The sequence below is a fragment of the Peromyscus leucopus genome, chromosome X (assembly GCF_004664715.2).
Source record: "Peromyscus leucopus breed LL Stock chromosome X, UCI_PerLeu_2.1, whole genome shotgun sequence".
NCBI classification, from domain to species: Eukaryota; Metazoa; Chordata; class Mammalia; order Rodentia; family Cricetidae; genus Peromyscus; species Peromyscus leucopus.
In genome coordinates, this window is record NC_051083.1 from 83,421,058 (window position 1) to 83,443,718 (window position 22,661).

The 22,661-nt window shown below is 35.3% G+C and overlaps 1 protein-coding gene across 1 annotated transcript in view; it reads left to right on the forward strand.

The window, feature by feature from the left end:
• The window catches only part of LOC114696996 (protein diaphanous homolog 2-like), a 761,266-nt gene that overhangs the window by 68,071 nt on the left and 670,534 nt on the right, over positions 1-22,661 (forward strand). The window contains 2 exon segments of the mRNA XM_037199207.1: positions 1,733-1,837; positions 6,849-6,869. Coding sequence (XP_037055102.1) covers positions 1,733-1,837; positions 6,849-6,869 — 126 coding nt within the window.

Consider the following 22,661-nt stretch of genomic DNA (forward strand, 5'->3'; position numbering starts at 1 on the left):
TATACCTTTTATAAATGCATTTCATTGGTGAAGACTAAGCCACATGTCTGTACTGAAATTATATATAAGAGAAGTAGACAAATGCAGTTTATATGGAGTCATTTTTAAAGTGAAATTGACAATGTGAGGATGCATTAAAACGTAGAAGGCAAGCCGGGCAGTGGTGGCGTATGCCTTTAATCCCAGCACTCGGGAGGCAGAGCCAGGCGGATCTCTGTGAGTTCGAGGCCAGCCTGGGCTACCAAGTGAGTTCCAGGAAAGGTGCAAAGCTACACAGAGAAACCCGGTCTCGAAAAACCAAAACAAAACAAAACCAAAACAAAACAAAACAAAAAAAAAACTCCGTAAAAGGCATGTCTAAATGTCACTGGGCAGCCAAAAATGACAGATGACCATTGGGAATCTTTTAACTGGTCTTCTGGCTGTTAGATTTTTTTTCTCAACCTTCATAACTCAAATCCAGGCTAAATCTTTGCTGACCTTACCATCTGTTCTATGTTTTCAAAGGATCTTTTTTTTTTTTTGGTTTTTCGAGACAGGGTTTCTCTGCATAGCTTTGCGCCTTTCCTGGAGCTCACTTGGTAGCCCAGGCTGGCCTCGAACTCACAGAGATTCGCCTGGCTCTGCCTTCCGAGTGCTGGGATTAAAGGCGTGTGCCACCACTGCCCGGCTTCAAAGGATCTTATACCTGCCTCCATTATAATTATTTGTACCTATTAGATCATGAATTAGTTATGTTAGCTTAGTCAACAAACATACATACAATTTATTAAGGATCAGGAATTGCTTCATAAATAGTAGTATTTAATTTGAGCGTAAAAACAGTGTGTCAGCTTTTCAGTGTTAATAGCCAAGCACAGTTCCTTGTGTATAGTATATGCCCAATAAATAATGATTCCAATTTTAAAAGTAAAGAAGACATAAAAAGTCACTGCCTTTCAACTTCAATACAGTTTTTAAAATATTTCTGTATATATTTCATATCCAGCTTTATAATAAAACATTAACAAAAATTAAACTGCACACAAATGGGGAGGTAATGAGTCAGTTGTCTATAGCTACAATAGTAGTAGGATGGAGATATTTATAAGAGTAAATGGTTTGTAGGAAACGTGTAGGGATAAGAAGTGGCAGAGGGGGGCAATAACATGATCAAAGTGTATTATATACATGTGTGATGTTTTATAATGAAGCACTTGTATGGTTGATACAAGGTAATTTAAAGCATAGTTTTTGTTGTCATACACACACACACAGACATAGACACACACAGTCAGCTAGATTTCCTCTTTTTTTCTTTTTCATATATAGCAACTTTCTGAGAACTTTTCTTTGGTGATTATGTCTCTTGTTAAATTTGCCTATCACATTTGGTTTCTTGAGTGTCAGTGTTCCTTGGGAAACATTGACCAAAGAGTAATGTGTGTGTGTGTGTGTGTGTGTGTGTGTGTGTGTGTGTGTGTGTTTGCTATTGAGATAAATGAATGGCTTTGCTAGGAGGGTATAATGCATATCTATAGTTTTTAAATATTTTTTCTTGTCACTGCTTAGCTAGGTAGAAATATAGATCATGAATACATGTGAAATATACACAAAATTATGGTATCTCAAGTGTTAAATAATAGTGAACTATCCAAAAACTATTTGATGTTAGATATTAATTGCATTAATCACTTTTGAAGCACTTAAGCAATAATTTATCCATCCTCACAGCAAATGTTCTTTCTAACAGGAGGATATGAACCTTAATGAAGAAAAGAAGGCTCCTTTACGAAACAAGGATTTTGCCACCAAGCGTGAGATGGTTGTTCAGTATATTTCTGCCACTGCAAAATCTGTAAGTAGGGACACTTCCCAGGCACCAACAGAATCAGCTTAGCTGTTTCCTTAAATGTTAACAAACTTCAGCTCTTTAAACTCTTGCCTCAGTGCACTCGTATTGCCAATTAAGGAAATGATATATGTACACTTTTATATATTTTGCATATACATCTCAGTACTGAATTGTTCATTAGACATGAGAGATCCATTATTATAAACAAGAGATCAATATGGAAGTCTCTTGACAGAATTTAGTGAATTTGAGGGCAGAGGTTTTATGCAGTCACTAAAAATTGGCAGTTTTTTGCTGGTATTCCACCTACTATACAGATTGCTACATAAAATGTTCAGATTTTGAGAGAGAAAATGCAAACAGCACAGCCACCTTTAATTAAGTTTACATTGAAGCATGCAATTTTTAGGAATGTTTTTCTTATTTTGCTTTGTTGTTTTGAGTGCAAATTGTGTAAGCTGTCTCATAATTGGTGTGGTAAAGCTCACCTTAATATAAAGGAAAGCACACACCAGGAAGTTTAATCAAATCGGTATGAATTTCAAAACGTAAACGTATGTTTTATTGAAAGAATTTATTGTCAACAAGAACAACTTAACTGCTTTAATAGAATTGATTTTTTTCTTGATACCCTTCTAAGGCTCTTTGAAAAGTAGCCTTCAGATTTTGAATTTTTTTGTAGGAAAAAAATGTGTTTTTGATAAGACAAAATATATCTCTTGTATTTCTGAAAAGAATTTTTACATATCCAGGTTTCATAAGATCACTATGCGTATTTGTATATATATATATATGTGTGTATTCAGACATACACATACATAATTTATATGTAGGTATGTGAATATATTATATATCTGTATTTGTAAACTTGTATTTAAAACAAAGTATTTTCAGTTTAAATCATTGACCACTGAAGAAAATGTCCTTCACTGTAAAAGTATATTCTAACATTATTTGGCTATGTCATTCATACTTTTTAGTACACTGCTTCCAGTAGCAACTACTGGATTTTGTAGTTGTATTGATTCTATATTGTACTTTAGGCAAACTAAATCTGAATGCTCAACTATTTAAATATAATGCATTGCAGCTCTGCCAGAGCAGAGCAACAACATGTTTTTTAATTTGGTTCTGGTTTCCAAGGGCAGAAATATGTTTCAAGTGATAAGTGAAATTTGCCATGAGCATCGTTTTCAATAGAATTAGGTGATGCATAGGGTTTTTACTTTGAAATTCTGATGAATCTCTTCTCATTTTTGCACTCAAGTTATTGTTCCCAGTAAAATGCTTTAGGAAATGCAGGGCATATATTCAGTGTTGTTTTTGTAATGCTTAAAGGCAAGCATACTAGCAAATCTATATAACTAGATCTGAGTACAAAGTAGAGATAATATATGACTAATCATGTGGTGTTTTAATGATGGAATTTGTTAGCGTCTTTGGCTCATTTGTTGGTGGTGTTTGGGTAAGTGGGATTGACTGTAATGAAGATTATATGACGTTCTCATTCCTTGACCTTTGGATAATGACTTACTATCTATGCACAGCATATTTTAATTTATGTTCATACAGTGTTCTCGTCAGCCTCCCGAAGAAATGTACACCTTTAGTTCTTATGCTCAGTTTTGTATTGAAGTGAAAAACAGTTGGCTGGGGCTCCAGCTTAGCATGAAGTGTACCTGCATAACCTGTTAAGGCTCTGGATCCCATCTAGAACTGGAGAGAGAATAGGTGGAGGGGATAGAGAAAGGTGGAGCAAGGGAAGAGGCGAGATAGGAGCTCATTTTAACTGCTTTATTCAAATGATAGAAATGAGTATTTTTTATAAGACATGAAATTTTCCATTTTAAGTAGCCACAAAACTAGTCCTACTGACTGGATGGCCCTTATTTTTCTCATTCAGCATACTTGTTAGCTCTTCTTCTTTCATAAGAGTTCCAAGATTTATTTTTTTGCTATTAGTTTTCATGGGCCAAATATTTTGATGGATGAGAGCCTGTTGACAAGCAATGTTTTGAAGCTTTCTCACCTTGGAGAGACATTAATTAGTACTGTTTTCTATCATTAAAACTATGAAAATTGTTTATGCATTTTTCCCTTTCAAAGATAAGAGAGATGTCATTCAATGAATAACAACATTCAATATGAAACAATGCTTTTACCTGTTCATCATTATAACAGTCAATTTTGCACCAATTATCACTGAATGTGTGGCTCTTGGCTTGTATGGAGCTTAAGTTCCTGCCCTGCTGTCTAGCTTCATTAGGTGTTAAATATGCTTTGCCTGACTTGTATATTTTTATTCTTTTTCATTATATTCATATACTCATTAAAGATGTTTCCTCATTTAATTCAGATATGATGAAACCTATCATGTTATAAAAAAGGCTTTGTAGGTAATCAAAGATCTCATCTAAAAGGAGAACTAGTGTTAACGTGCAAAAATGTTCCAGAGTTGCGTGTAAAATATGGGAGGACTATAGTTAAATTTTAATGTAAAATTTTGTTTTCTCTTTAACTAACTGCATTGTTCTTTTACGTGGAATTTTAACAGTGAAAAAGTGAGCTCAGTGAGGAATAGCCATGTTCCTGGGAAAGGCCATTAAAAGATAATGAAGCAACATATAGACATGTGTCAGAACCTGTTTCTAAAACAAAAAGTTTGGTGTTGCATCATTAATTTTATTACAATTAGTATTGCATAAGAGGATATTAAGGAAACCACAAGTTGATGTTGTAAAACTATTGTTTGCTTATCCCCACACACTTAATGTAAAGTCCTATAATAGAGACTTGTGCATACGAAAGTAATAGTAGATTGAGTAACTCAGTGTTGAGTGAACTTTAAATAGGTACATGGAGAACCTAATGTGTTTTTATTACTCTTGGAGCCAAATGCTTGTTATTGAAGGAGGTGCGGTTTTAGTCCTGACCCGAGGGAGTTGGCCTGTATGAATTCTTTAGTTACAAATAATAAAGAAGATTGTATAGTTTCAAAGTACCATTGCAGAACAGGAAAACAAGCTGTTGGTATTGTTAAAGCTGCCCTACTGATCCATAATCCAGAAAGAGGCACACTGTGCTAGTGATTGAGAGAAGATATGGCATACACCTAACAGTATATGTGGACATTCATGAGGAAACATTATTCACAGGAGCCCTAACATTAGTGAACTGTATATCATTGTTCTTATGACAATTTGAAGAAAGCAGTTTACTTTCTAAATTTACATATAACCTTTGAAATTGAGATTTTAGAACTCATATTATACTTTTGATAACATGTGAGGCATTGAGAGATATAATTGTTCCCCCAAACCCTTTCAATAGTACATAATTCCAAAATAGTTAGATCAATTATATCTACAGATTTGTAGACTTAACCAGTAAAACAAGTAGTTGAAAGCTGTAGTATACATGTCAATATGCATGTATTTATTATGGCTTTGTTGTTGCCATTATCAGATAATTTTTCCTCAAGTCCTTTTCATCTATGGGTTGGATAATGTGAAACAGTGGAGCCTACATATGACCAAAGTATTTTCTCCTTGCTTCTCTTCACTAATCAATCTAATATATTTCTGCATGTGCTTTAGCTAAATGAAATAATTTTGTAATCTGAATGAATCATTAAAACAGGCCTTCAATGGGCCACATTTTAGTTGTTTTACTGACTATGAACCTGTCTTAATTGTTAACACAAGCTCTCATTCTTTCTTTTTGGTCTCATGTCTGTACTAAAGAAACAAGGGACAAATATAACCTCTGTCTTCTTTGGTGGGAGGAAATAATTTAGGTCAATAGCATATCTTTCATTTCAGAGGACTGTTAGTGGCACCAAAGAAGCTTTTATTCATCTAAATAATCACTGCTTGTAAACAGTGTGTTGAATTAATTTTTAAGGAACTTGCTTCTCTATTTGGAGACTTGTGGATTCCTCTGAAATCATTTACTTGGAAGCCACCATTATATTTTTATATCTTTTAATATCTTACTCAGCTGAGGATACTTGGCTTTCAATTAAATTTGATGTTTGTTTTAAAAGCACTAGCTGAAAAATACAACACATATTAATAACTGTTGTCACATGAATAGTTTTGAATGGTGAATTTTGGTACACTGCTTGATGTTCAAGTGTGGTAATCTGATAACAGTGATTTGACTTACATTTGGATTTTGGCATAAGATTATGTTTATGTTAAGAGGTTCTTCTTGTTTTCCTAAACACAATCCTACCTGTCAGAAATTGTCTCATCTCTTGAAATTTCTGAACTGTTTCCTCCATATTAATATGTGCATTTTTATAGATAAAGTGCATTGTTTGTTCTCACATCATATAGAAAACACTGATTTCATACTTTGGAACAGTAGGATGACCTAGAAAAGAACAATAATGACAAATTTGTCCTGTAATTTAAAAGTACAAGTTAAAATGATATTGTGCGTTTAAAATTTATAACAATATTAAATATTCAGCTTTCAACTAAAGTTCATTTATGAACTTGATGCATGACTTTAAATGCAACATTTGTATTTTAAGATAATTTATTCTGACCTTAACACTATATTTGCCATAGATAGGAAAGAAAACAAGAGCAGTATTAGAAAAACTATATACATACATATATATATATATATACATATATATATATATATACTGATAATTTCTTTGAGGGACTGTGAATAGGGAAAATATCTGAGTGTATATTACCGTTACATTTTATATTTATATTGTAATGTATGAAAAACCCATTAGAGTACAGAATTTAAAAAATTCCAAATCATCATGATCGTTTCTCCCTTTGTGTAGACTATACATTTTGAAATGGCACACATTAATATTGGTATTTTGTTTTCACCTCAGGATCTAAAGCATTAAATATGTTACTAGAGTAGGCCAGTGACTAATTTACTAAACACTTAACTTCTGTCAAAGCTTCTGATTACTAATATTATTGCTATTTGTTTTTTTTTTTTTACACCATAACCATTCTTCGTTGACCACTGCATGCAGATAGTTGGAAGTAAAGTTACGGTAAGTACAAAAGATGTGTTTTACACTTAGTACTGAATTTGTGTTTCAAAAATTTGTGAGTTTTGCGTTCAGTAATTAATGTTTGTTTTTTTTTTTTTGTTTCCTGTGTATTTTTCCAAAGTGTTAAGGTGAATATTGAGATCAAGTGACTAAAATTTAGCTAGGTTAAGTACTTTCTTATAGTTTTAGAATATGTTTTAGAGCTAGAATATGCCTGTGTTTTCTTGGAGTTTTTTCTTCTTTTTTTTTTCTTGGAGAATCATATGTCTGCCATTTTAGGTAACTTCAGTGAAACTGTGTGCTGTATGTCAGTTTCTCAGGATCAGTGTGTGTGTGTGTGTGTGTGTGTGTGTGTGTGTGTGTGTGTGTGTGTGTGTATTCCTAAAGTATTGGTCTTCTGTTTACACAATTTTTTTTATAATGTCTTACTTTGATTTTGGTGTCATTGATGTGTGTGTGTATGTCTGCACATGTGCATGCATATCAACCCATGCTATGCAGTTTGGAGGCCTGAAGACCTTGTTTTGTTGTATGGTATATATTGGCTCTGACCTTTGGTGAGTAATTTTTCCCTGGACATCAGATATTAAGTAAATAAGTTAAAATTATCAGCTTATGTTTTAATGTTCATTTTGGTGCTATCATTTAAATATTTTATACTTATGGTATTGCAGTTTCTAATATACCTATGTAACAAGCTGGACATTACCTGCATCATATTTCAGAGCTATTTGTGATTATGTTTTCTCTTCAGTATATATCATTTATATGGAGAATAGAGTATGAAGTATCTTTTAAATCACAGAAAAACTATGTATTTAGCATAGTGGATTTGTTTAATATTAACTTTGCCTTTCAAAATTCCTTACTTATTCCCTTTTTTTCCTCCCTGTACATGGGAGATGTTACATGTGGTTACCAGGAACATGTTACTGTCCTCTATAAAAGCTTCAAAAGGCTCCTAATTTCCCTTTATAATCTCATCTCTACTTCCTTAAAATGTTGTATTTATGTGTGTGTGTGTGTGTGTGTGTGTGTGTGTGTGTGTGTGTGCCATGGCACATGTATAGAGGTCAGAGGACAACTCCCCCAGTGAATTTTCTCCTTCCACCATCTGGATTTAACTCAGGTTGTCAGGCCACTGAGCCATCTCTCTGATCTTATGCCTGCTTTTAAAAATGTCAACTTTAGCTGTGTTCCTGTCTTTATTCTGACAGGAACTCTTAATAGTTCCTAAAGACATTTTTCTTGAATCCTTCTAAATGAAGCATATACTAACTTTTAACTAGAACACTCTTTCCTTCTTTGGTGGCCCAGCAAGTACCTAAGTATCCATCTTGATTAACTTTCATGTTGCAGGAAGAAGCTGTCCCATGTAAGTCCTTCCATTTCCCTAGCACTATGTTTTTAACATTTTAGAATAAAGCTCTCACTTGTCTTCTTTTGCCAGTCAACAAAACTGTCTTTGTAGCGTGTATTGATCTACAAAGAGAATAAATTATAGGAACCCCTTCTACAGGAAATGAAGGTTTAATTTAAAGTTGGGTTGGAGGGATGCATTATGGATGTTTAGTCCTTATTTTACTTTTTGTTTTTGCAGCTACAGAGAGATATAAACATACAGTATATAAAAATCACCTCAGTCAAAAGATAGCTTCAAAGGACTTATGTGTCATGGGCTCATTCATTTTCAAAAGATGGGAGGACTGTTTTTGCTGGTAAAATAGGCAGGTAGAAATTTCATAGAAGTGCTATAGACAGTAGAATTCTCAAATAATAAATTTAACTATTGTAGTTACTTAGATTTTAACATTTGTTTAAAAATGAGTACTGGAAGAGCCAGAATGGAATTGGAAAGATGGAATATACAATGAAGTAGGTCTGCATGGCCTTTTCACTTTTGTTTCTCTTAACACTGATTGCAAGCCGAAATAATAACATTTGAGATCCTGCTGCTGATTTTCTTTTTACTATTGCTGTTGCTTTTCATTTTTCATATTTATAAAGTTTCCTTTAAAAAGCAAACCTGAAAGATGCATGTTATTGGGACATAGCTACAGCTTCATCCCCAGGTCATACTGATTCTGGTTTTGTGAATAGTCTGCCCATATTCACTCTGCAGCTTTTGCATGAAGCAATTCTTAATTGTGATCCCCAAACCACCTCCATTTCCACCTCATAACTAACCTGAATTCCTGCAGCTTTCTTTTATACATGTTGTTCCTTTTTATTTGGTAGTTCCTATTACTTCATATATTTCCTAAGGGTTTTTTAAAAAATGACATTCCTATTTTATTTTATAGTAAATTTACATATTTGAGCAGTAGTCTCTATCATTATTTGGGTTAGTCTTTCTGTGTCCATTGGACACGCTCTGTAGTTTGTATAAGTCATATATTCATAACCAAGAGGGTTGAGTTTCAGACTGTGTTGCATAGGGCCTGTAAGATCTTGAGTAATTTGCAGACCATATATGAGCCTCAGACTTCCCATTGTGAAATGAAAATACTAATTTCAAAATAGTTTTTAGTGGACTATTTATGTTTAATATATTCAAAATATAAATAAATACTTCAATCATATGTCCAGTTTATTCTTTTATTAACTATAATATTTATGCAAGCATAATTTGAAAAAAATAGCAATTACATTGTAAACTGAAATTAAGACCACGAAGTATCTTTTTTTTTCTAAGTATAGTATGCTGTTTGTAGGTTTAAAAGTAGAAATGCAATTATTTCTGGATCAAGAATGGTGGGAAGGCTGGGCAAGTGGTGCACACCTTTAATCTCAGCACTTGGGAGGCAGAGGTAGGCAGATCTCTATGACTTTCACGGCACTCTGGTATACACAGTGATTTTCAGGACATCCAGGACTGTTATATAGTGAAACCCTGTCTCAGAAAATAAAACTAAAAAAAAGGTGGGAAGGATTTTGTTTAATGTTAGAAGAAGGCGTTGCCTCTTTATTGGAAGCCATGTGTTATTTGGTGTGGGTTATTGCTGGGCTTTGAGAAAAAAGTAAACAGCAGCATCAACAACAAAAATAGAAACTTCCTATATGGTCTCAAGTTAATACTGACACATTTATTTTAAAGAGTCACTAAAAGAGTTGAAGATTTTTTATAGATTCTATAATGTGAAACTGATAAAATGTCTTCCATTACCTATATGAAAGTTGCAGAGAATTTGGAGTCAGATAGAGGTAGAACTGAATGATGACTTTTTGGCGGTTTCTAGTTCTAAATAAGTATAGTAGAACTTTGTGAACAGAATAGTTTTTTTTCCAGAATAGTTTTTATTGTTTAGTAACACATCACATAAAACAGATTTAGAAAACAGTTAAAATGATTGATTTAATTTCATTATAAGCCAGGAATAGTTTATCCATTCTTATAAAAGTAAGCATTCTGGTATAGGGAAAAAAAGGAACAATTGACCTGATTATGCATTATACTTAAAAAATATAAATATAATGATCAGACCTTACAGGGTTAAACATAAGTCATTTTAATAGAGTAAATAGTTCAGGGCCTAGGGCAGCAACAGGGGTTTTAGGGGTGTTTGTTTTACCTATGGAAAGAACAGAATTTAAATAATTGACTTTTGACTAGTCATGGTGGTGAAGGTATTCAATTTCAGAACATATGAGGCACAGGCAGGTGAATCTCTGAGTTCAAGGTCAGCATGGTCTACATATTGAGCCAGAGCTATGTAAGAAGATCCTGTATCAGAAGAAAAAAATAAATAATAAATAATAAATGCCTAATTTAGCATGCGTTCACTTTCTCTAACCATGTAGAGACATGGTCTCATGTATCCAAGGCTACCCTAGTACTCCTCATCCTTCTTCAATGACCTCTCACATATTGCCATTACAAGCATACCCCGCCACATCCACTCCCTTCTTTTTTTTTTGAACCCAGAGTTATTAGATATGCTAGGCAATATTCTTGGTATTATTACTGGAGCCCCTGACCTTAATGCCTGACTTTGCATTCTAATACACATCCATATTCCAAAAAAGGACATAAAATACATGAAAGTGGAAAAATGAATTTCCTTTCCTGTTTATGCTAAAATTGGTGGGAGAGAGCCTGTCTCATTCTGTCTCCACCTTTTCCATAGCAGTATTATAACTTAGAGAAAAGATGAAACAAAAGCCTGGAAATGAGCATATAGACCTTGACCTTCAGGCTCCATTTAGGGAACTGGCAGGTTAGTCTTTCTGGTGAATGGACCATTTCCACTCTTCCTTGGCAGGACCTGTAGAAAGCTGGAGCTGAGAACCACAATTTAAATACACAGGTCCTAATTTCTAGGATTCCTTGTAGTGTTAGCATGATAAACTATACAGGTTGTCCTCATAGAGTTAACGTTTTAGTTGGGAAACCAGAGAATAAGACACATATCAAATATTATGACAGGTCTTGTCAAGTGCTATGGAGGAAGAAATGAAAAAAAAGAGCAAGATGAGAAAGTGTAGTGATGGGGTATACTCTTTTAAACAGGCAAGCTATGTGAACAAGTGAGAATTCAGTGAAAATGGAGAGATCCATGCAGATATATAGGAAATAGCTTTGCAGCCAGAGACCATGCCAAGTGAAAAGCTGAGGCAGGAACATGCATGGAATGTTTGAGGAATAGAAAGGAGGGTGTGGTGGGTAGGTAGCATGGGATGGGCAAAAGACAGGAACGGGTATTTAATAACCATGCCAAGAGCTAGTTACAATGGCTGAAAATACATTTAAACATAGCTAGCAGTCCCCAAACTTTGAAAGGTAAGCTGAGGTCATTTTAGGAGAGCTGTGTGAATAGTCACTGGGGAGCCCTGGACATTTTTAAGGCTTAGAATGACAGAACCAGAAGTTTCTGCTGGGGAGAACTCAACAGCAGTAGACATTGGAGAGGTTAGAGACTGAGGACAGGGACCCCAAATTGTGGTTTCAACAGTGGTATCATGACTCTGAACTGGAGTATGGTTAGTAGGAACTAAATGGAGAGTATAGAGGAGAGAGTAAGGAAGACTGGATGTGAACTATATCAGCCTCAGCAAATGAATATAAAGGGGAGAAGAGACATGGGCCTCAATAATGACTGAAATTTCAAGTGTGGCTAATTAAAATGACCCAAGCATTCATACAGAAGTCAAGTGCAAGACCAAGTTTGGAGTCCAAGATGATGAGTTCAGTTACATATGTAAATCAATAAGAAATTGTTAAGATCACGAAAGCAAAAGTAAAGTCTGACCATGCAAGGACATTTCTTTAGTTTTATAGCATTAGCAGGGTGATTTTTATAATGGGGCTCACTGTTGCAGATTACTGGTTTTACTATTTAAAATATATTTTCTATAACTTGCTAATGAGAAGAAATCAGTTATCATTTGAATATCTCTCACTACCCATAACTGAAGCCCAAATATCCATACTAAGTCGTGAGCACTATGTGTACATCTCAGAGACTCAGTGGGTTAGCATAGAGAACAGCAACACGTTTCATAGTCTGGATTATTGTCTTTCAGATAGGCAATCTGAAATGATTAGAAACTCCTACTTTTTACCTTTTGTAATCTTTCTAAATAATCTCAGTCCAAAGGACAAGCTCATCATAGCAAGCTCAATACAAGTGTTACTTTTACCCTTAATTGGAATGTGAGAATTGTCTTCACTAATTGAGTGATTTACAGGTTTTTTTTTTTTTTCCAAAAGAGAGCCTGATAGGTTTCTAAGATCAGGATGATGAAGAAAGTAATGCAAAGTAGTCATAGGCATTCAAGGCCAAGCCTGCACCACAGTTTGAGACCTTGTCAAGAGAGCGAGAGAGACATTGAGATTGAGACTGAATGATTGCTTTATCGCCAGTTTCTAAGTTCAAAATATTCTTGCTGTGTACCTGACTGTAAACCATCTATTACTAGCAGTATCCATAAAATACCACTAAGCATGGCAGTATGTTTTTGTGAGCTATTGAGCTGTTATTCTATTATTAAATTGAATTTTATTAGTTTATTAGCAGTATAATACCGTAATGATTGCTTCATGTTGATAGTATACCTGTGTCATACTAATTATTTTAATATATCCTATGAAGAAAGATTAAAACTTAGTTTTCTATTTTTACCCCTTTCTATAATTGGGTAGTCCAGAAGGGGGAGACAAAACATTGATTATTGGAGTTTGAAGTAGTTGCTTCATGATGGTAAAACATTGCTTTTTCATACTCCAAGTTGATTGTGTTTTTCTAACGGATTTAGACATTGTAGAATAGTTGCTACTGTAAAAGATTTAGTTTTGATGGTGGTAACAATCTTATTAAAAGTCTAAATTCAATCAGAATAAAAATAATCAATGCTATTATTTTTAACTATAAAGTAGAAAAACTCATTTGTTAGTAAGATGAAAAGAAGACCCGAGACTATTGAATGGTGGCATATAATAAGTGATCTTTTAAAGAACTGCACAAACACTATTAAAGTACTCATTTTAGTCTTCACTAATTTCACATTCATTACTGCAATGACTAGCTACTTTCTGCTTTTCTAATGCTTTAACAGTATGCAAGCTGGCTTGTGTATTAGACTTGTTTTGAATAAGGATATAGAGGGTCTGGGGACTTGGCTCAGTGATAAAGCATTTGCCTAGCTGATTTACAAAAACAAAACAACAAAACCCCAAATATCAAGACAAGGCTATCTACATGTATTTTAAAAGATTATTCATTGCTTAAATCTATTGAAACCATTTTGAGTCTATTCATATCGTGGAGAAGCTACTGCATCCTAAGGGATAAAATCCTTCTCAGCAAGTGTTGTTTTGTGGGCCCAAATGATTGAGCAAGAATGATCTTTGTGGTTTTGGAGTAGTCATTTGCAAATTGACAACATTGATGCATGTAAACAGATGTTACTATGCAACTTCAGTGGGAGGAAAAAGTGCAAAATTACTGCTGCATTAGGGACCAAAAATATATACTAGAAACAATTCCATTTCTATCATTGGCCTGTAATTTTTGAAGCCATTGTTTTCTAGGCTGAAAGAGATGAAATATTTCCCTTTGAGTTTTATAACATCCATGTTCACCTATCTTATGCACTCTTGCCTTTTATAATTTATTTCAATTAAACATTAGCTTTGTTTAATTAATATTTAATTAAAATGCTTGTATGCTGTCAGAGGGCAAGGACCATGTCTTTGTATACCTTAGACATTTTTCAAATACACTAGACTGTAACAGCAATAAAATAATTAATATCTCTCTGTTCAATCACTACATTCTTATAACTGCATATGAACTGAAACCAGAAGACTGCTAGTTATTTTATAATGCCTCTCAAAAACAGTCCTCATTCTTTGGAGATGAAGTTCAGCATCATGAAAGTCTTTTTTCCCCTTAGAATAAAAATAAAAATTTAACTAGCTATCTTTATTATCACCCATGAACTCTCCTAGGATACTTCTAGGCTTAAGTAGCCACTCAGCTTCTTCTAATTCAAGTTCTGTTATAGCTGTCATTTTTTTTTTTACTGTCCTTCCTTCCTTCCTTCCTTCCTTCCTTCCTTCCTTCCTTCCTTCCTTCCTTCCTTCCTTCCTTCCTTTTTTTTTTGTTGGGTTGCAGTCTATAGATTGGGGCCTCAGAATTGTTAAGTACTCCTTTATAACCCACCCTGTCTCTATGTTCCTTTTCTTATTTTACTCAGGTTGTAGACGTGTCTATGCAAGTGCTCTCTTTCCTCAGTTTAGATGTGGGTGAAGAATATTGAGAAGAGTCCACCCTCACTCTTGTGCTATTATCCAGCATTCTCTGAAAATAGCTCTTCATCATATCAGCTAGAGGCATCCTGATTGTTCCCTTAGAATTTTTCTGCGATTTTGTTTGCTCACAGAATGTTGTACATAGTGAACATACTTACAGGAAACCTACCATACAAAACAAATGCTTAATGCAGAAATTATAACATTTGAACAAAGGGATGTCTATTTTATTTCTGTTACAGCCTAGAGTATTTAAATTATGTCTAATGCATACTAAGACATGGTTTTTGTCTTCTCAGAGTTTATAAGTTCTTAGACTTTGAAGACCTGTTATCAGGGATTTACTTTTTAATTCCTGAGTGACTTGGTATATAGGGCTAACCTTTCTTTAGCCCACATCTGTCTATATATTTTGCTATACTGATGGAGTTTTGAAACACTTGTAAACTGTCAAACATGCTCCATATTAAGCCATTACAGTAATAACAAGTTAAAGAGGTAATTCTTATGGTAGTTCCTAATACACATTTCAAAAGAAATGTGTTGAACTACAAGCACTGGCTAATAATGCATTTATGCATTTGTTTCGTTACTTAGTGTCTTCTTTAGAAGCCAATTATGCTTCTATCCTTTGTAAAATCTCATATTTTTGATATTGCTCTTTGGCTAAAGATTATGTTTACTGTTGCTTATTTATAAAAAGACATAAGCAACTATGGGTGTCATCCCTAATGTTGCATTTAAATATAAAAAGATTCATCTTTAAAACGTGCAGCCATGGCATCATTTGTGCACTTAGTCTGAACTCCTTGCTTATACATACTTTATAAATTAGGGCTTTACTAACTTTCTAAAACTGAAGTCAGGAAAACTGAGCAATGACAAAGTTTCTGACATAATAATTTCAGATTTCTGGTGGTAGTTAAGAATTTGCCTTCTGACAAGCATAGTATGTACTCACTCATAAGTGGATACTAAATGGGAGGAAAGGGATGGCCAAACTTCAACCCACAACTCCAGAGAAGCTAGCTAACAGGAAAAAACCCTAGGAGGGACACATGGATGATCCCGTGAAGGAGAAGTGGATGAGATCTACATGAGTGAACTGGGTGGGGGGTGGGGTGGCAGAGGGCGAGGAGTGGGGGATGAGAGCATAGGCAAATGGGAGGGTCAAGCTGGAACAGGGACAGAGTGGGAGGGCAGGGAGGAAGATACCATGATAGATGAGGACATCATGGGAATAGGAAGAGGCAGGGTGCTGGGGAGGCACTCAGGAATCCACAAAGTTGACCCCACCTTGGTCTGCTGGCAGCTGGACTAGTCTACTCTGGTGACCAGCCTAGCAAATAACCTAGCTGTTATCATAGAGCCTTTGTCCAGTGACAGATAGAGGCAGATATAGAGATCCATGGCCAGGCACCAGGCTGAGCTCCAGGAATCCAATTGATGAGAGAGAGGAGAGATACTGCAGGCTAGGGACATCGAGATCATGATGGGAAGACATGCAGAGATGACCGGCCACACTAGTGGAAGCCCATGAACTGTGGACTGGTAGCTGTGGAGCCCCCATGCGACTGGACTAGGTCCTCTGGATACGGAAGATGGTTGTTTGGCTCGAACTGTTTGGGGGCACCCAGGCAGGGGGATCAGGATCTATCCCTGCTCTATGGGCAGGCTTCTGGAATCTGGTGCCTGTGGTGTGACACCTTGCACAGCCTTGGTGCAGTGGGAAGGGGCTTGGACCTGCCTGGGCTCAGTGTGCTGGGCTCTGCTGACTCCCCATGGGAGACCTCGATTTGGGGGTTGTGGGGTTGTGGGGTAGCTTGGGAAACAGGGCTGGGGGGTGGGAAGAGGGAGAAGGGAGGGTTTGTGGATAGTACGTGGAGTGAGTAGAAATTTTCTTAATAAAGAAAATTGAAAAAAAAAAAAGAATTTGCCTTCTTTTAAAAAGGAACATAAGTATAAAAGCCCCAGCTTCTTTTAAATACCTGATTTAAAAGAATACTTCAGAATTTTACCTCTCTTTTTTGTAAGAGCAATACACAATACAATTATGAGAAGAAGGGATGCAGGAAGAGAGGAAAAATGTGCTAAGGGAATGAAAAAAAACCTGGCATATATACACAAAAATGTAGTAAAGAAACCTACTACTTTGTGTACTAACTTAAGAGATTGATTTAAAAAGACCAATGCATTATCTGAAAGCTAGTGGAGTAGCAAAATGGAATTGTTTTGTTTGTCAACCTAGATATATCTGGGGAAAGGGAATTGTAATTGAGGAAAAATGCCTCATCAGATTTTCCTCTAGGGAAGCCTGTAGGACATTTTCTTAATTATTAATTGATGTTCAAGGGCCCTACCCACTATGAGTAGTACCATTCTTGTGCTGGTAGTCCTGGGTTCTATAAGAAAGCAGGCTGTGTAAGCCATGGGAAGCAAAACAGTAAGCAGTACTCCTCCATGACCTCTATATGGGCTCCTGTGTCCAGGTTCCTGCCTTGACTTTCTGCTTTGATGATGGACTATAACCTTTAAGAGGAGATAATCCCTTTCTTCCTGAAATTGCTTTTGGCCCTGGTGTTTATCACAACAACAGAAAGCAAACTGGAATAGGAATTAAAAATGATCCACAATCCTATATCCCTTACATAAAGTGCGATTAATATTTTGGCAAGTTTGTATGCAGTCATTTCTTTGCTGCATGTTTGTTATTAAAATTATTTATACTAATTTTTATCAATACATTTTCCTTTCAGCAATGCATATTTGCTTTATAATTATGCACACTGATAGATACTTCTGGTAGCTTAAATATTTGATAACGAAGTAGTATTGTAATAAACCCAGGCACCCTTAGGTCCATTAATTACAGTTACTGAAAACTGAATATCTAGAAACAATTTTCACCTTGTGTGGTTGTGGCATGATTTTATCTTTAGAAAAGTTGAGTATGTGAATAGCTATGTTCCATTTTTAATGTAATTCCCTCTATAATTTGAGAAGCCTGGTGAAAAATAGCTATGCTCTCTAGCCTATTGTTGCATTAAAATAATATGCACATCACCATCAAGATGTGAAACAATGCTTAGTATTTATTTTCTCAAACTGATAGTTATTTCTAATTAAAAATATATATACAAGGCACAAGCGATTTGGAGACAAATCTAGAGGAATGGGGTCAGTAAGTAGTAGCAGAAAAGCATCAAAGAGTTTGACAAAATTTGGCAAGCCCTGCTTTTCCTTGTTTGTGGGGAGGGCACTGCTGAATTACTATTCCAAATGAAGGAAGGTTTTCATTTGGAAAAATTACTTGTATTAAACAGATGACTAGGCTGAAAGAGCTGCTAAAACAATTTCATGCTTTTGTTTTTAATGTAGTCCAATTATAAAATGTCGCGTCAGATTGTGTGTGAGTACACAAGTGCGTAATTCTAATTTTATTTTTGAGTTATCACATTTCAGGAAGTTGATTAAAATCACCCAAAATATTTTCTAAGCTTTTTGTCTATAACAAATGAACCATTTTTAAAATGAGTTAAAATGAGATTAGAATTTTGGCAGATAATGCTTTGATTAAATGAATTGATTGATAATTCTGTAGTTTCTCGTTTTGTCCATTTAATGACTCTGTAAGGAGCTCTGCCAAATTTTCTTCTTTGCTCTAAGACTTCCAGAGTCACTGTAATGTTAGAATGCATACTCTTATAGCTCTCACTAAGACTCTTGTTAAAACATTATATTGTACTATATTTGCTTATTCGTTCTTTTTCTTATTTCTCCTTTTTTCTTTTTTCGGAGTTTTTGTTGCTGATTTGTTATGCTTCAGCCTTTCATGCTTAAGCATGTATCACCAAAGAGCAAGGACCTTCTCCAGCATCAGCAGTGCATATAATCAAATTTTAGTTTTTTTTTTTTTTTTCCACTGATGTGATGATGTTATCCAACTAGGGCCAATTTTCAAATTTCCCCAGCTATCTTAATACCTTTTATAATTATATTCTTATAATCCAGTTGAAGATCAAACTTTATTGTCTATATCTTCCTCATCTTCTTCAATCTTGAAGAGTTTGGATGCATTGGAGAAGTTTTCATTATTAATTTGAAGAAATCAGGTCAGTTATTTATGCAGAATGTTTCCCAGCCTTGATTTGTCTGTTTCTCTATGATGAAATTTAGAGTAAATATTTTTAGCAAGGATGTTACATAGGAGATTCTTGGCTTCAGAGCATCTAATCATGAGACATATGGATATCTGGCTGCCACATCATAGGGGTTGAGAAAGTGTCTTTTATATTTAAAATTAATAAGTGATAAGTAGGGTCATGTGAGATCATGTAAGCAACCTGTTCCTTAGCAACATTTGTATACTTTTTACACCTATGGTTGGAATTCCTGCTTCAAGTCAGTTTTTACTTGCTTTGTTACAGAATGATTTTCTGACTTTGTCTTTATTTCTGCGTTTGTCATATGGCATTCTTCTGTGAAATAGGATATTAGCCTCCTCTTCCTGTTTGAATTAAAAAAAATCACTATGCTTTCATAGATTCTTCATTTAAATTCATTGGCACACTTATTGATTGATAGTCTGTGAATGCCATTCAGCTTTTTACTAAAAATAACTTATAAACAAATAATTGATGTATTTGTTGTTTGTAGTGTATATTATCTCTAATCCAGGGACCTTTCTGTTCTTCCTCTATAGAAAACATTAGACAAATACAACACAACTTGATGTACCAAATGACCCAACTTGAAACATTAATTCATTGAAATTATATTTGGAATTTATATTGATCACTGCCAAATCCTTTTGAATATTTCAAGTATTAAATTCTACTTTTTTACCCCGTGTGAGACAAGGTTTCTCTATGTAGTCTGGCTGTCTTTGAATTCACTGTGTTGACCAGAGAGCCTCTTGCCTCTGCCTGCCAGATGCTGGGATTAATGGAGTGTGTCTCCATGCCCGGCTCAATTCTATTTTTAAAACTAGGATTTTATTATGATTTGTAGTTGGCTTAGAAAACAATGGGTTTCATTTTGACATTTCACATACATACACATACACCCCTTGCTCATCTTTGTCATGAACTACTGTCCTTTCCCATCTGCCATCACTCCTTTGCTGGTTTATTCTTTCCTCCAAATAGTTCCCTGTGTCTGCATGTTGTGTGTGTGTGTGTGTGTGTGTGTGTGTGTGTGTGTGTGTGTGTGTGTGTGTCTATTGTTAATATATATTCTGCATGAGCGAAAATGTAATATTTTGCTTCTTGCCACAAAGAACTTTGTAATTTCTTCATTCTAGGCATTTGCAGATGTAAATTCTACAAGTATCCCCACTCTATACTTATGTTTACAAAAGAGACCTCTACTTACATCAAATTTAGTCCAAAGTTTGGAGCCCTTAATCTGTTTCCTCCATACTGATAGAAAATTACCTTCCTACCACTACCATTTAGTTCCTTTCTAATAGAAAATTGTCATCATTACCTCACCCATTCACCTGTCTTATTTTTAAATCCATTCAATTTTTACTTTTTGGATGTCTGTCTTGGGTTCTGTCCTTTTGATTATTCTGATCTGAGTAATTAGGATGAAATACTTCTGAAGTTTCATTATGTAGTAATTACTTGCTGTTTCTTAAGGTCAGCTAATTTTTCATTCACATTTTCCATTTTCCTATTGATTTATATTCAAACCATTTTCATAAAAATACTAGTTCACCTTAACTATTAAGAAAACAATTACAGGTGGTGGTGGTGCAAGCCTTTAATCCCAGCACTTGGGAGGCAGAGCCAGGTGGATCTCTGTGAGTTCGAGGCCAGCCTGGACTACAGAGTGAGTTCCAGGAAAGGTGCAAAGCTACACAGAGAAACCCTGTCTCGAAAAACCAAAAAAAAAAAAAAAAAAAAAAAAAAAAAAAAAAAAAAAAAAAAAAAAAAAAAAAAAAGAAAAAGAAAAACAGAAACATAGATAAGCATTTTTTATGGATGAAGGTAAACATAAGATAATCACCTTATGTAATGAATAGCCATTAGTAAGTGTAGCTGAAGTTTTCCTGGTCCTGCCTAGCTCCTGCGGTGCCACAGCTGTTCAGACCCAAATGAACACACAGAGGCTTATATTAATTATGAACTGTATGGCCTAAAGGCTCAGGCTTCTCACTAGCTAGCTCTTACATCTTAAATTAACCATTTTTATAAATCTATACTTTGCCATGTGGCTTGTGGCTTACCGGTATCTTTACATCTTGTTTCTCATGGTGGCAGCTAGCAGTGTCTCCTCTGCTCTCTTTTTCCTTCTATCTCCAGTTAGAATGCCCTGCCTAACCCTATTCTGCCTCACCATTGGACAAACAGCTTTATTTATCCACCAGTCAGAGCAACAAATTCTCACAGCGTAAGAATGACATCACCCATCAAGTAAGTTATTTTGTTTTGCAGTACTAGGGATTGAATCCATGGCTTTGTCCATTCAAAGAAAGTGTTTTACCACTGAACTACTTTCCTAATTTATTAATTCTGTGTGTAATTTAACTCCTATGTGTATTTTATTATGCTGAATAGCTCAAGTATAATGCTTTATTGAATAACTGTCAAGTGGAAGGAGATGGAATTAAAATTAAGATGTGAGGAAACTAAGTGTCCTGTTGTGTCATTCTCTGCCTTATTCATTGAACCTAGGGCTCCCAGTAGTTTCAACTAGATCTGTCCCCCTGCACCAATACCCTCACTCCTGAGATTATAAGCATATATACCAATACACCTGGATTTTTACATGAATCATTGAGATTTGAACTCTGGTCTTCATGCTTGCACAACATGTGCTCTTACCCACTGAGTCCATCTTCACAGCTCCTAGACTTATATTTTAAGAAACAAAAATATTATTGAAAGCAGATGTTTACAATTCATCAGTGATATAAATGTTCACACATATTCCCATTTTCAAATGTGTGGCTCATCTATGTAGCTAGAAGCTTCTTCAGTCCTGCCCGTGCCCTGCAGTCCCATAGCCTACTCATAAAATAATCGCATTGAGGCTTAATGTTATTTATAACTGCTTGGCCATTAGCTCAGGCCTACCACTGACTAGCTCTCACACTTAAACTCAGCCCATTTCTGTTAATCTATATGTCGCCACGTGTTCCGTGGCTTTACCTGTGTGCCATTACATGCTGCTCCCTGGATGGCAGGCTGGTGTCTCCTGACTCAGCCTTCCTCTTCCCAGAATTCTCCTTGTCTGCTTGCCCCACCTATGCTTCCTGACTGGCTACTGGTCAATCAGCATTTTATTTATACAGAGCTATATCCACAGAGCAACACATTCACAGCATATAGGACAACATCACTCATCACTTTTTTGACTTTTGTGCAGCTATCTAATGATCTATAAGCCCCATAATTTATTTCTTTTTTTCTTTTATAATTTAATTTAATTTTACATGTCAGCCATGGATTCCCTTGTTCTCCCCACTCCTACCCCTCATGTCTTGCCCCCATCGTACCCCCCATTCCCACCTCCTCCAGGGCAAAGATTCCACTGAGGATTGAGTTCAACCTGGTAGATTCAGTCCAGGCACTTATGTTTGTCATTTATTTAAAAATATTTAGTTAGTACTTGCTGAACATAACAGGTACTTTTATAGATAGTGGGAATATAGCAGGAACCAAAAAGGTTACAAGGCCCCTCAAGTTTAAAGTTCACATGGGCTTGTTATTGTCTAGAATGTTCATGTGTATATTTGTTAGGCAGGTGTCAGTTCTGTACTCTGAGGTTGATGGAGGTGATGGTGTGTGATTTTCTAGTTTTCAATATATCTTCATAAAAATAACATTTTATTTGAAAAACATAGTCGGATTAAATTCCTCTAAAGTATTTTATTCCCTGCACAGGATACAGTATTAAATGACAAATGTATACAATCAGACCACAGTAAAATCCTAGTAAGCCAAGGGCAAATCCTGCGATAATGGCAAAGCATTCAGAAGAGAGATCACTATACAGTGAAGGGGTGTGTGAATGTATGTGTGTGAGGATCT